Source organism: Mytilus trossulus, chromosome 5, assembly GCF_036588685.1.
Source record: "Mytilus trossulus isolate FHL-02 chromosome 5, PNRI_Mtr1.1.1.hap1, whole genome shotgun sequence".
Classification (NCBI taxonomy): domain Eukaryota; kingdom Metazoa; phylum Mollusca; class Bivalvia; order Mytilida; family Mytilidae; genus Mytilus; species Mytilus trossulus.
Genome location: NC_086377.1, coordinates 21,857,302 through 21,873,669, shown reverse-complemented (window position 1 = coordinate 21,873,669; position 16,368 = coordinate 21,857,302). Strand labels below are relative to the sequence as shown.

At 36.7% G+C, this 16,368-nt stretch overlaps 2 protein-coding genes across 2 annotated transcripts; both read right to left on the bottom strand.

The window, feature by feature from the left end:
* Positions 1–7,731: 7,731 nt before the first annotated feature.
* LOC134717742 (uncharacterized protein F54H12.2-like) lies at positions 7,732–10,583 on the bottom strand. Its single transcript, XM_063580235.1, has 2 exons — positions 10,091–10,583; positions 7,732–8,357 (listed from the first exon to the last, which is right to left on the bottom strand). The coding sequence occupies exons 1-2, from the start codon at positions 10,581–10,583 to the stop codon at positions 7,732–7,734; spliced, it is 1,119 nt and encodes a 372-aa protein (XP_063436305.1).
* A 2,978-nt stretch (positions 10,584–13,561) lies between these two features.
* LOC134719511 (uncharacterized) lies at positions 13,562–14,644 on the bottom strand. Its single transcript, XM_063582504.1, has one exon. It carries the CDS (start codon positions 14,158–14,160, stop codon positions 13,648–13,650), a length of 513 nt encoding a protein of 170 aa, XP_063438574.1. The 5' UTR covers positions 14,161–14,644; the 3' UTR covers positions 13,562–13,647.
* Positions 14,645–16,368: the final 1,724 nt, after the last annotated feature.

Genomic DNA, 16,368 nt, shown 5'->3' with positions numbered 1-16,368 from the left:
AATAACAGATGTTTCTCCAAACTTGTGTTTTTGTGCCAATGAAGAAGGTAGGTTATGATGATGGTTCAACTTCAAATGTCTATCTAGGTTTAAAACCTGTATCCTATTTTCAGATGAACGACTGCCCAGTCTTAGAGGATATCATAAATTGTTTTACTTCGATTGATCAATTATTGAAGTTTGCTCACGCCTATGGAATGAATGATGACCCTTGCGTAATTTCCAGATTAAACCATTTGAGGAGGCAAGCAAACACATCGCATTTTCAGTGTTCAATATGCGACGAGGTGTCTACTACACAAGTAAAGTACGAATTACACGCACTTGAGCACGATATAATAACGGAATTCAACTTGGGCCTATTTGATTATCCACATTCTAGTTCTAACCATATGGATACTAATTCAGGAAATTCCTTTACACGGAAAACGATAAAAAGAAGTCGGAATGAAAAAAACACCGATTGTTCAAACTCAACAACAAGAAACACCGACACTGATGTGCCCATGTACAAAAAATCTCGTGTATCATCCCAAAATCAAGCAATCTCTACACATCAGTTTGGGGCGGGCATTGAGAGTGAACCTGCATACACATTTAGCCAAATAAAAGAGCGAACATACGCTAAAACTGGAGCCATTGACAAGACTTTTCAGGCCAAATTTACCAGTCAATTGCACGACAAGAAATTGTCAGACATAACAGAAGACCTACATGGTTTGTTCGACGATATCCTGGATACAGTACGTCAAGATTCAGATGCCAATAGTCTCGCTCGTGTGATCATAGAACACAACGGCTTGACTGATCCGATTGTAGTCTCTCTACGTGAACTGAACAAAATGGACTCATCAATAGTGATGGACGAAATAAGCAAGGTGTTACAAAGTAACGAAGAACTACCTGTTGACGACAGTTGTACGATTACAGTGGGTCGAATAGATATTCCATCGGGAGGCGGGCGACTCCGTATCACCAAATTGACGGGGGAAAACAACAGTCTAATGAGAAAACGTTCTATTGTGAACATACCCAGTACGACTATGTGCATGCCGATGGCTATAGTCGTGTGTTTTCTGAAAACATGTCAACTAGTTTCTCCCGTAGAATGGCGTCTTCTTACAGAGGGAGACTCTAGTTCCATGCCAGATAAAGTTTTGAAGCACAAATGTCACCCGCATTGGTATTATAAACACGTTGTAGAAAAGGGGAGGAAAGAATGCACTTTATTTTCTAGACGTCTTTGTGAATTGGTTGGAGTGAGTACAGAAAAACCGTGTAATATCAATGAAATAGAGCTTTTTGAAAGACTGTTAAACATACAAATTCTTGTTATTTCAGCTAAATTAGGGAATAAATTCATTCGAGTCGGGGAAAACGATTCACTGCGCTAAAAAGTGTTTCTCTATCTGGTTGAACAAGATGATTTCCAACATTTTACAGCTATTGTTAGTCTCACGGGCTTCTTTTCCTGCAATTATTTCTGTAGTACATGCTTAAAACCGTACAACAATAGAGACCAGCATTCGTGTGAAACAACATGTACTGTCTGCTGCAGCTCGGACTGTATAAACACGTCCAGTATAATGTCTTGTCGTACATGCAACAGGATTTGCAGATCACTGGAATGCTTTCGAAAACACGTAGAGAAAAAACAAACACGAAAAGGAGGATTATTACCTTCGGAATGCGACAAACGATATCAATGTAAAATATGCAAAAAAATACTAGTTTGGGACGATCGTTCTCCCGCCATTCACAAATGTGGGGAATGGAAATGTCCTTGCTGCAACGAATATTACACGGGAGAACACCTGTGTTATCAGAGAAGAATTACCAAGGAACTTACCGATAATGTTATGATTTTTTTCGACACCGAAACGAAGCAAGATACATTATTACAGTGCGAAAACGGCTACCAACCTACAAATACAAGGTGTGAAAATTGTACGGGCAAAGGTAAAAAATGAGAAAAATGTAAACTGTGTCAGACATGTAGCAAATCTTGGTGTGGTTCTAGCGAACACACAGTAAACTTTATTTGTATGCAGACGGCTTGTGACCTCTGTAAAGATAAGCCAATACTACACAATACTAAATGTTCGTTGTCCGCTTTGCTCTCAACGTGATAAGAAAGTTTTCAAAGGCGGACCTTGTGCTAACACTTGTGGGTTTCGAATGAAACTGTTCAAAGGTAGTACCGCAACGGCCGAATTCTGCAGAACAGTATTTTCTGACCAATATAAAAATGGGATTGTCCTCAGTCACAACGGAAGTGGTTACGATAACTATTTTCTTCTTGAATGGTTACTCTCCAACTCCATCCGTCCAGAAATAATTTTCAACGGGAGTAAAATTATGTACATGTTAGTGCAACGTGGATTGAACATCAAGGTGTTGGACTCCTTAAACTTTCTTCCAATGAAACTTTCGAAAATTCCTAAAGCATTTGGATTGACGGAATTGAAAAAAGGCTATTTTCCCCATTTTTTCAACAGAGAGGAAAATCAAAATTACGTTGGTTCCTACCCTCCCACCAGGTATTATGGAGCCGTTTACATGAATACATCAGACAGGGAAAACTTTTTAACTTGGCACAAGTCACGCCAAAATGAAATTTTTGACTTTGCAAAAGAAATGGAGGCGTAATGTGTTAGTGACACGACAATTTTGAGAGAAGGTCTATTGAAATTCAGAAATCTAATGTTACAAGTCACTGGAACAGAATTGATTGATTGATTGTTGGTTGCTTAACGTTCAGTGGCAAATATTTCATGCATATTCAGGACGAGAACAAGTTAAACAATAAATACAATAGGTAGGTTGTTGTAATAGAGGCCATCTAGAATGATGGTCGGGGGAAATTTGGACTGCCACTGGAAAATGAGGGTATATTGGATAGGGACAGAAGTTTTACCTTGCAACAGGCCACCTACGGACCCCTCAAAGAGTTGTTGCAAGGGTTCTTAACGTGCAAAGAGCGTGGCACTCTCTTTACACGAGGCATCGGATTTAACGTCCCCCTTCTGACCGGACGTGACTGCGAACTTGATACATCCCGCACAGCCAAGCGGACGCCCCACTTCGGCAAGCGTTTTACTGCCGGTCGGGAGAAGACCAAGTGACCATATTTCTATACCCCAGTCACCCTTGGGGATTACTGGAACAGAAACCGAGATCACCGATCCCGAAACCGGACATGTAAAAATAACGTATCCAGGCGGGGTAGATCCACTTGATTACGTTACAATAGCCAGTGTATGCATGGGAATATACAAATCGAAGTTTTTAACCGAGGACTATGACATACAAGTAACTACTCTCACTGCAGACCATGTCGAATGGAAACGTATGAAACCTACAGAAGAGGGCATGATGGTAATTGGTATTCGTCCAATACCTATTTATCTAAAAACCCTCAACATAGATTCGGAAAAAGAAAATTCGTCAAGAGCCCCCTCGCACATGTACCTTCTGAGGGATATACCAAAAGATACAATCACAGTAAAATATCGATTGCTTGGTTGGAATGGGTCAAGAAACAGACCAAGATTCATATACAACACGGTCTGAATGGAGGTGAATTCAAGATACCAGGGACGAATTATCACACCGATGGTTACTGTCAGGAGACCAATACAGTGTACGAATTTTTAGGGTGAGTTTGTGAATGAAGTTGTGCCTTAACATATTCTTAAAAATTTGGTCGCCGCCGCCGCCGCCCGCCCTCCGCACGCGCGCGTAATCAATTACGCGTATTCCATCATATGTTATAAGTTACGCGTTATTCATGACGCGTTCTAAGTTGCGCGTAGTGCAGAACGTATTCATTTACGGGTATAAATATTTCATGGTACCGAAAACGTGTGTTAATTTCATAAAAAGTTCGGTAAAATGTTTTGCTGTTGGTGTACCATATTGCATACTCATGTGTGTCATTGCATGCTCAAACGTTCATGGTATTGTTCAATTTTCTTTTTTTTTTACAGTTGCTGTTTTCATGGTTGTCGTGTATGCTACCCAAAAGATAGATCGGAAACGAAACATCCACTTACTAAACAATCCATGGAGGAGTTATATGTTGTCACAAAAACGAGAGAGTCAACTATTCGAGATCTTGGATACAGATATCGTCATATATGGGAGCATGAATTTAGACAAGATATTGACAAAAAAGACGATCTTAAAACGTTCATTGATAATTTGGATTTGGTGGAGAGAATTTCGGAGAGGGAAGCATTCATGGGCGGAAGAAGCGACGGGACGAAAATGTACTGCAAAGCAGATATTGGAGAAAAGATTAAATATGTAGACTTTACATCCCTGTATCCATGGACTAATAAATATTCTCGATATCCTCTTGTTCATCCCGAAATCATAACGAACGATTTCAAAGACATACATCATTACTTTGGACTGTGTAAATTGAAAATACTGCCACCAAGAGGACTTTACCACCCTGTATTACCATATCGATGCAACAAGAAACTCACTTTTCCTCTCTGCAGGACTTGTGTAGAAGCGGAAAACAGAAGTACATGCACGTGTTCAGAGGAAGCGCGAGCATTCATCGGTACTTATGCTACACCCGAGGTGTTTTTAGCCGTTAAAAAAGGATATAAAATTATAAAGATTTATGAGATATGGCATTTCCCTGAAACTACAAAATATGACAAAGAAACGAAATCCGGGGGTCTGTTTTCAGACTATGTGCAATTGTTTCTCAAAATAAAAAAGGAGAGTTCCGGATTTCCAAAAGAGTGCAAAACAGAATTAGAAAAGCAAGAATACATTCGACTCTATAGAGAAAACGAAGGCATACATCTTGACTATGATAACATCAAAGAAAACCCCGGTTTGAGAAGTTTGGCGAAGTTATGTCTTAACAGTTTTTGGGGAAAATTTGGTCAGAGACTGATCCTAAAGAGGCATTCATACTTCCACGAAACGGAATGTGACAAATTCTTTCAGGTGTTGTCAGATCCGACGAAAATGGTAGAAAACTTTCACATAGTTTCGAACGATACCATACAATTAGAATGGTCACAAAACTCACTATTTCCACCTGTGGATGTAAAAACGAACATTTTCATTGCAATATTCACCACAATGTGGGCACGGTTAAAACTGTACTCGGTGTTAGACTTAGTCGGTAGTGAATGTTTATATTACGATACCGACATTGGAAATTACCTTGGCGACCTGACGTCCGAAATATCACCAGAGGAAGGTCACATTGTGGAATTTGTATGTGGAGGCCCTAAGAACTATGCATACAGAACTTTAAGTACAGAAACATGCAAGGTGAAAGGTTTTACTCTGAATTTTACGAATTCAAACATAGTGAATTTCGATGCTATTAAAAGCATGATTTCTCGTGATAGGAGTGTGCATAAAACACTGACTAACCCAAGCAAAATCACCCGCCTTGCAACGCACAGAAAAATATATAGCCGAGAGGAAAACAAAAAGTACTGTATCACATACAATAAACGAGTTTTACTAGACAATTACGACACCATTCCTTATGGATATTGATTAAAGAGAGACATTTTTGTTTTACCACAATTTATTGAGAAATGTAGATAGTGTTTGTCAAAACAAATAAATTCAATATTTTAACCAGTGTTTCTTTTCGTTCGTATTTCGCATGCCGGGTACAACGTCACGCCTTCCTCCTCTTCTCTTAACGAACAGTCCACCTGATTGTTTGAATTGACACTTTCTTTTTCCTGTTATTAATCTTTTAGGTACATGTAGTTTTTCTAAAATGTCTTTGAACGTTTTGTCACCAATTGGCGTGTTTTCCCCAGGACACACATAATGGCGAATGAGATCAATAATGTGTGACCCCTTAATGCATTCTCCATTAACGACCAATTCACCTTGCCCGTTATGACTCAGCTCGTTTTGATCTTGAGCCACAATGAACTTGTAAAGTTCCACAGCACGTTTGTTCATCCTTTTAGGTATAGAATGTACTATCATTGACAGCAACGTACTATCGTTTTTTTCCCCTTCGTTGGTATATTGATCCATTTTTTTCCCATCTGTGTCTTTCTTGTTCGTTAGGGATGTCTGTTTCATTAAACGATCATAGCGTTCCTTTGATATCAGCATGAGTTCCTGGGCCATTACTGTTCGTTCACCAGGGGCAAAATTGGTTTGATCAAGAGTGCTATCAGAATCGGATGTCTCACCAAAATATTCCTTTTTCGCCTGTGTGCAATCGATCGGGAACACAGGGCACGAATGTTCAACTGGTAAGGTCGGAGTTTTCTTATATGATGAGGACTCATATGCAAAACACCTGTAAATATTCAATGCTATTTCCGATAAAATATCGATTTGCTCATTCGTTGCAGACTGAATCAACACTTTACGTTGTCGGGATTCGGCATATTACAAAAAAATAAGAAATGTACTGTATGATGTGATTCTGAGTGGCATTTTCTAACGCAATGATGTCATGTGGTAGTGTTCTCTACTTTTATTCACTTTGGTGTATACACTACTGTGACGTCATCAGATGGGAAGATCGACGTTCGTAGCCGATACCTTTTATCCGTATACGGTGATAAGTCACATATGAGATATCCACCAATTGAAACAGAGCTAATAGCTTTTTCGTACGCCTCTTTGAAATAATACACTTCACCTGGAAAAGCCTGACTTGCAAAGGCAAGGAGTTGTTTTTTATCCCTGTTATTAGCCATCCGGACGAATATATGAATATTTAAACTTATGGATCTAAAATGTGTTCCTTTTTCAAACAGGTTTTGTGTGATGTAAATCACAGAACAGTTTCGATGGTGCGATAGAACAGTAACCAGATGTAAAGCGTCGTCGCTTTTGCTTATTAATCTCATCATGTCATCAAGAACAATGACCGTGTGCTTCTCAGGGTTTGTCCATTCAATGAGATCACTTCGAGATGGTAACCCCTCGTGCAAGTCGAAATTGGGTATTGTATTTTCAGCTTGTTCTAAAGTAGGTTGAAACTCAGTATAACAATAGACGATTCTCACCGGAGGTATCTTGATCATGGTTGATGAATGTTTTAGTAGTTTCATAACGAAAGTTGTTTTCCCACTTTGCGTTGCACCCGATACCATACAAGTGCATGGACTTTGGAAAGATAGAAGCGTTGTCGACGTTTCCATGACGGTGTCTAAAGTATGTGTGCGAGGATAGGTTTGAGAAGAGACAATTAAATACTGTGAAAAATGACTCTATATTTTATTAACAAAAACTAAAATACGTATTAACAAAATTAAGAACAATACGGTCGTTAACATCATCATCTGAATGAAAAAAACATGCAATATCTTCTAATGAATAATTTAAACATACAATCAACATTAAAAAAGTTAAAACAAACAAACCACAGTGAGAAGAGTTCTTCGACTGCACTTGAACATTAAAACATTCGTACTTTCTCACGTTAGAGTTCAAAAAGAGATTCAATTCTTCACCATAATATTCTGGCGGGTTCCCGAAACTATCAAATAATATCCCTTCAGATTTGTTCTTGAACACGATGCCTAACCAATGTTCTCCTGGTCGATCGGCGCTGTCGCTGTTAACGATAAAGGCACTAGGGTACTGTGTCATATCATCCGTTGGTAAGCTGTTTCTAGCATACACTCCTTTCACTAAATTTTGTAAACACGGATTTGATCTGATGGCACACTCTAACTCGTATCCATTCATGATTGCACGTAACGAACGTTACGTGATTTGTCTATTTCCAGAAACGAACCAGGTAACGGCTGTAGGAAGTGCAGTACTGAATTTCATTTCAAGTCTCACATTTCCATGTTTAACCAAGTTTATATAGTCATCTCCCAATCCACTTGGGTCCAATTGGAAAGCATGTAAGGTGTAACCCTTACCAAAATCTTCTCTGGAAATGGTAAGTCCGGCATCTTTATTTAACTTTTCACAGGCTTCAAATAAATTAGTGTATGCCACTGCATATTGTCGATTATCTCCAAAGTCCAGTTTTAAGGGTCTTGACGGAACGCTCTCTCCATTGACATATATTCCTACGTCAGTGGCGTTGTAGTGATTAAAAAAGAACGGATTTGTCCCATAAGAACCGTTACCGCTATCTTGTGATATTAAACCAACCACCAGAGTACTAGGGCGAATGGTAAATAGATTGTCCCAAATGAACTCACTTGAGGATTTGTTGATGGTGTTCCTTTTGACTTCAGTACGTTGGAAATAGTAGCGTACAGGTTTTATTTCGATCTGTTTCATATGATTAACGAGGATACCAGGATCGACTTTAATTTTACAGGCCTTGTAAACACAGTCTAATAGCTCTAACTTGTAGGCAGCACCATCTTCACCTGATATGACAAAAAACGGATTGGTAGTACGATACAACTTAATCGAGAGGTCAACACCTTGAATTAACCATTTCACGTTCCGCCAAATTGGACGTAAACTTATGGAAAGACACTATCAAAGTTCAATCGCATATAGCATTCGCACTGAGGCTTACATAAAGGTCGTTTTAGGTCCATTTGAGAGATAATTGATAAAATATTTCAAAAAATATAATATATCAGAAATTTTGTCTTTTGAAGTCACGTGTTATCTGTCCAAAAGTCACGTGACTTGCGAAAAAAAAGTAAAAAAATACAAAAGTCTTCCGAAAAAGGTCGTGTTGAGACTTTTATAAGGGCTAATAGGATAAAGTTTTAGTGTCAAAGCAATGTCCTAAGTCTGATAGACACAGGAAAGTTACCATTATGGTATAGTTGGAGGAAATACGTGCTATATGCCCCCCAAACGTTGATGCCCGCAACATGCAAAATAACGGTTTTCAGCCGTTTTTTCGTCAAAAATCTTATACTTGACACAAATGTTAGCTTACATTATGTTTTTCCAAGCAGCACATAGAATTTTGACATTGAAAGTATTCAATGAATGACCAATAATTACTTTGGTGTTTAAGGCCTATGATGTTTTAGTTTAAGGGGGGGTGCAATTAGGACACACATTCTTTAAAAACATACAAACATTGTTTTTAAGTTGACTTTTGTATGTATTCATGACCCTCTTTTTGAAATTGAAAGTAAAGTTAAGTTTCATTTAATATAGGAAATTATTTTTTCACCTCCGGCTTTGAGGTTCGAACATGCAATCTTCCTGCTGTGGGCTAGTGCAGCTTCCCACTGAACCACGGGAGTTCCAGTTTAAAATAATGAAATTTTAATACTTAACTCTTTCATAAAGCAACGAAGTGAAAGTAATCAAATAATCAGCCTGTTTACTGTTTTCGTTTTGAAATTAAGTCTATATAACATAGGATTGTTGTAAAACCCATTATTTTGAGCAAATATAGGATGATATCATACTTTAGTCTGCCATTTTTTTCTAGACGTTTACCGGTTTCTTTATTTGAACAAAAGTGTTTTCGACATTTCCATAACCAGGCACTTCAGAAACAATGTTCTGTTACATCTATTTCAACTTCGAAAAAAAAAAATTCATGACTTTTTGTCTTTTTTGTCTTTTTTTCAATTAATTTGGAAAGAAATGACCACAAATTGAGAGTGCATTTCAAGTAAATGATTGCGTTGGTACACTTTCAATCACTTTTTTCACTTAAGTACAAGTTTTAATCATACTTTGAATAGTTTCCCTCAAAAATACACGGCGAAGTTGATAAAAAAAGTCATATTGCCCCTAAAATCAACAGTTTATTTTCCCATACTCGACGGAAATATTAAGTTCAAATTAATAAAAAAACACACGGTTTTTACAGGAGAAAACGTTGTCCGTTAGGGGCGATTTGATACCAAACCGTACTCGGAAGAAGTTTAAGGCACCACTAATCACACAGCTGTGATATAGGGGATTGATTTGAGCCATCAACCACTTCTGTACGTCAACAAATGTCAAAGATTCAATACTTTGCGCAAGTTAGTTACCCAAAAATATAGCCCATCGGTACCAGACCGATGGGAACAGGAAGGGGTTAAATGATGGTCTAATGAAAATATATCTTCAAAAAGCGGTCCTTCCATTTCGAACTCTCTGCTTGCCTTGATAAAATCTCGACGAAGGACTAGACCTGTGTTTGCTCCTGATTTCCCATCTGTAGAAGCTAAATTGCCGATATCTTTCATAAAAAGCTGTGACTGGAGTTGTGATTTCTGCTCGTCTGAACCACTGTTCAAAATCGTCTTAAGGTAAGCTTTCCAAGGGTAGTTTGAAGTGCTTACGGAGACAAGTTTATTGTTCATATACACATCGATTTGTGACCACATGGCTTGGAGTGGTAAATTAACAATACTTGTCGTATCCGTGTCATCAAAGGCACTACCATCACCTTTGACGATCTTTGCACGAACGTACAGTCTACTCCGTCTCAAATCCATGTATTCAGGACCTTGTCCAGAAATGAAAAATTCAACTGTAGAAGCATCTGATGATGTAAAGTTAGAAAGCGGTCTTGTTTCTGAATAAAAAATCCTGTCGATCGCTACTTGATTTTTAGGTTCATCGAATAAATCTAGCTCCATTGGTATGTTAATGTCTGTGTTTTCATCGTTCAAATAAGCCATTATTTTGTCTTTACTCTATCGAAAATGGATGGGGTTGTGTCGAAATCTAATCTGCGAACTCTGTTTTATTTTCTCCTCTTCCCGAGAGTTTATTTTTTCTTAGAGCTTTTCTGTGCTCTTACTCCTTTTGAGTTGACGATTAAAATGCTTTGTTTTTTTGAGTTTTTTCCTTTTATACCCTTGGATATTGAACTTGACTTTTTCTTTCCAATGTACGGAGTTTTGTCTTGCTTTTGGTGTTTTAGTTCCGATTCTGCGCGGTCCTCAATTGCAACAGTTGAAGCCACCAGTTCTACTTTAGGTTCGTTTGTCGGTAATTTATTTTTCGGAAAAACAAACCGACGTTTCCTACTGTAACGTTTCGATAAACCGCCTCCTGACTGATTGTTTACACGCTTCTTTCGATTACTCGCTTTTTTTATTGATTCTTCCCAAGCTAGTACATCGCTTACGTATGGTGAATTGAACATTACTGCAGAAACGGATACTTTTTTAAATGAAGTGTCACGCAGCAGTTCTTGTTGATGAATGAGCTCGGTTGTCCAATTTCATCAGTTATATAGATATGGATTTGGTTCAGTCGCCCTAGACGTACAGGGACAAAATAGGGGACGCCAAATATTAAGTCTGTTTTATAGTGTTTCTGTTTGTTTACAGTATATTGCTCCGTTGTTTCTTTCTTTATGTAAACTTTTCGAAGAAGGGGTTTCTCTGAGGACCCCACAAAACTCTCTTCACAGATGTTTGAATAAACGTAGATATCCTCTATGTGCTTCGAAGTATCTTTATACGTGATACTTATTTCTGTCAACCCCACCATCCAATATCCTGTTAGATCTATTTGTCTATCCAGTTGTATTGTAAAGTTACATGCTGTGTTGTTTTCAAAAAGAAGATTGCCATCTGTTGATTTAAGAACCATGCGTATACTCATCTTGGCACCGAATGAAGAAAAACAAAGATTTGAAACTACTTATTCGTTTTGAATATCAGACATCGGTAACCAAGCGTCATATTTTTTGGGGTAGCCAAGCCAACGTACCAAAGCTTGATTAATCCCATTCTGTTTCCGCTTTCTTAATATTTTTTCGATTTTCCATATCGTGTTTTCCTCGTCTTTTCTTACCTTCTGAAGTTCTGGATGATGGAAGGAACCAAGTATGTTTTCATTTAACAAATCTTTGAGTAAGTAAGTGGGCAAACGATCTCGGTAATATCGACGTCGAATTTTAAGGAGCTCTTCGGTCCATTTCTGTTGATACCCTCTCTGAAACGGATGACGTTTAAATGTAATCCTGACCAGATCATTAACTCTGTATTTGAAGCTGGTCTGGTTTCTTTTTTCCCTTTGATGACATTGTTTGCTCATCTTTAGTCCTCTTCTTTAAATTTTTTTTTTTGCTAGGGTTTCGGGCAAAATATGCACTCAGTCGAACTTCATCTGCGTTTTGTTTGTTCACTTCGGATGGGGTATATCCACCTAGTGAACGATGCGGTCTTTTATTATAACTCGCCACCATATCCTGTATAACGTCAATGTATTTATACGTTTGTTTATGTCTGAAATATGTGTACATGATTGTTTTAATACTTCTGATACTTCGCTCCACAACAGCTGACTTGGTTTCATTTTGAGAATAGTATGTGTTTATCTCTTCTTTTGAAAGATAACCGCGTACATACTTATTGACAAACTCTTTACCTAAATCCGAACGGATAGAGGTTGGTCTTCGGCTTCCAGATAGATTTTTTTTTAAAGCTTTCAGCACAATTTTATGTGTTTTATCTTTCAGGCTATCTATCCACAAATGTTTTGAGAAGACGTCAATAACAAACAAATACTTCACACCTAAATTTTCACTCTGAAAGCTATCAAATTGAGCCAAATCTATTTCCCATAAACTGTCTATCGTGTTGACAACATATCTACTTCTTCTGAACTTACGCACTGTATTTCTGGATAAACTGTACGAGTCCTGATCCTGTAACCATTGCCTTATTTTATGTCTTCCTATTTTAAATTTTCCATCTTTTTTTACTATGCGATACAGTTTATCAGGGCCTGTAAATGATGCCGGATGTTTTAGATCATACCATATTTTGTGTAAGTAGTCCTCATAGTTTAATGAACTCATTCTGACTAAAAATATTTTAAAGTAAGTTGGATATTTAAACACATTTGTTCTTCAAATGTTAATTGATTGCGGATTGTGTATGTGTGTGTTGGTGTGTGTGTGTGTGTGTGTGATTCATTTTTCGTTGTTTAGCCATTATTGAGAATTACTTCCAATGCTGCATTATGATATTTACTGCTATATGCATGAAAACCGTTCAGAATGATTTCTTGTGTTTATACACAGTAAAACAAAACAAAAAACAAAAAAAACAAAAGACTTGATACATATTCTAGATAAGTTTATTTTTAAAAGCAAAAACTAATATATGTATAAATAATTGCTGTTGTCTATGATCTGTTCGCATTGTCGGCTCTTTTCAAGGCTTGGTTAATAGTTGATCTTATTCTCTGTAGGTAATTCCATTGTCTTTTGTTTAAAAATATGCCACTTGTTATATTTCTGATGAAATGTCGAATACCTATCCAAACTTGTTTTTGGTGGGTGCAGATAGTCACTTTATATTGTTCTGGTAAATCATTATATTGTTCTGGTAAATCAAACTGTTTTAGATATCCACATGATGTGTTGTTGATTCCACTGCTCTGATAATCTTCTGCTCCTTTGATCTTTTTACAGTCTGTATAGTTATAATGCGCACTAGTCTTAATCATTCCACTGGTCAAAGCTAAACTTGTAGACATTAATGCCAGTAGAACTGTATAATGTTTATATGCATGGTGTATTTTTCACATATTGACGATATATTTGAAACCACACTTGACTGAGATGGTATTCTACCTCCCATAGAAAACGTTATAGGTGGCATCTCAGTTTTATCAACTAATCCAGTATCACATGATACTGTTCTTGACATCATGTTGTTTCCTGAACGAGTAAAAGACCTAATGACAATATAACACGAAGTCAATGCTTTTATACACAGCTGTTTACAAAATTTCCCCGAATGGATTACAACTTGAACAGTTTAACATGCTCTCTTGTTCTTGGTGATCTTCTCCTAGAATACAAGGAACAATGTTTTCCAGTTCTTGTACAACCTGTCTTACTTCAGTAAATGTTCCTTTAAGAGCTTCCCACTTATCGTATGTTAAAGAAATACCTTTCTTTGTTGGAACAACTTGGCTTGAATTGGGAATCATCCAACGCTGTCGCACGTCTACGGTTTGATATATTCTATTCACAGTAACGTACACACCTTTACCAAGATGAAATGTCATTTCGGGATTTCCGTCAACATCATCAATCATCTGACCTATAGCATCATCTATGTCACTAGCATACATTTCCAAAAGCACCCATTGTGGTAAATTCAAAGCTATTCCTTTTTTGGTTGGAATATAAGCACCTGTGGAGTTTTTCTCGTATTTGCGAATATGGATCAACAATTTATCACACCATTCGTTAGGCACAACAATTATGTCTCCACCTATAGGTAACATACATCGATTTTTGCTCACTCCTGAAGTATCAGTTATTGAACTTTTCAAAAGATTAACCAGATTTGATTTTCCCTCTAAAGTAAGAGCAGAGCAAAAACTTTCGAATGCTTGTGCACCTCTTCTCTGAATAGTAGATATCAGCTGTCTAGTTTTTGAATACGAATTCGACTGTTGTAAAATATCTTCCTTCAATTCGTCAGTAAGTATTCCAGCCTGGTATAGATGGTCTGTTACAACATCCACCGGCGTTTCTTTAACCAATTTCACGTAATTACGCTGAAAAGAATCTTTGTGTTCTTTCTGAATGTTGTCAGTAACTTTGTTTCACTAAAACTGATGTCGTGAACAACTTTTAACAGTGATTTTATACTATTTAAATTCTGGGAGTGTCACAATGATGGTAAAAACTATTATTCTAAATTTTTGGGGTTATAGTGTGTATGGTGTATATTAAATGTAATTAAGTTGTATATTTTCAATCTATGTTCTGGAGACAAAATAGGTGTAATTATCGTCTCAGTCGTGTGAATACGTCTTTTAAAACGATGGTGATCAATTGCAAACTGCATCCAATGACCTTTCCTTGCTTGTCGGTATGCAAAGGACCAAGCTATCAAGTGATGTGTTTTCTTTATTTCTTCTCCTGGTAAAAATTGAACCTTCAAATAATAAAAAAAGGTACATCATTAAAAATAACCGAAGCATGCATCAATTGAAAGATATGTTGGATTCTTAACATTTACTTACAGTTCTTCTTTCTTTCGAAAGTACGTTTGACATTGCAACCAGATAGAGTTATCTCTTTTTGTTTGTTAAAACATATGTTTATGTAGCTAATGCTTTTAAGTGTAAATCTATAAGGAGTGACAGTTATTCAAAATAGGGTGTGAAGGTTCGCATTGCATCAGTATATTATTAGAGTGTTTAAAAGTGAACATTTATAAAGTGCTTACACTTTCACCTCAAAATATTTATAACCCCCTCTTATTTTTAAAAAGAAAAAAACTTTGACCCCAATATTTTATAACCCCCTCATATTTATGGCCCCATTTGAAATTAAAGCGGATTATCTCGATTTTTCAACTGTCTATACTGATGGATCAAAAGATGGTGATAGAGTTACATCTGCTGCTGTCTTCAGGGACAGAGCTGCAACCCTCCGTTTGCCATCTGATGCATCCATCTTTACTGCTGAAGCAGAAGCAATAATTTTGGCTTTGAAATTTATTGCTTTTTCAGATAAATCCAAATTTATTATATGTTCGGATTCACTTTCATGCTTACAAGCTATACGAAATACTAAAATTAAAAACCCAACAATCCTGAAAATTTTATATGTAATGAGGAATTTAAAAATTCTTCTGAAAGAAATAATATTTCTATGGGTTCCGAGTCATGTTGGAATCCTTGGAAACACAGCTGTAGACCTTGAGGCAAAGAATGCCCTTGGTGACCCTCTTTCAACTGTGATATACCATATACTGCTTTTAAATCTAATATTAGAGAATATGTTTTTAATATATTGAAAAATAAATGGAGTAAAAAAGACGATAATAAATTGCATGAAATTAAACCTAATTTAGGCAAACCTTTTGATAATATTATGTGCAGAAAAGATCAGTGTGTTATTACTAGATGTCGTATTGGTCATATTAGAATAACACACGAGTATCTTAAAAAATGAAGATGAACCACAATGTGTTCCTTGCAACTGCAAGTATACTATTAAACATGTTTTAATTAATTGTATTGACTTTGCTGATATTCGTAAGAAGCATTTCAATGTCAATACTATGTATGATTTATTTAATAATGTTCCATTTACAAATATTGTTGCTTTTTTAAAAGAAATTGGAATTTATTATAAAATATAAAAATGTTATATTTAAATCGATTTTAATTTTTATCACGCTATTTTACTGTTGATTTTTATTTGTATATACTCAATTTGCTTTAGTCAAGAATTTTAGTATATTGAAGGACCTTTTGTCTTATTTTAAAAATATGCTTTGAATTGTAAAAATATTCGAATTGGCTCTCGCCGCGATATAGCCTTTTTGTGCTAATGCGGCGTAAAGCAACCAACAATCAATCAATCAATGAAAGGGGGGTTATAATTATGTACCTACACTCAAGGGGCTTTGGGTGTTCAGTGATACTACACTACTGATGACATCTATTTCTTATATGACTAGCAAAAACAAAGGG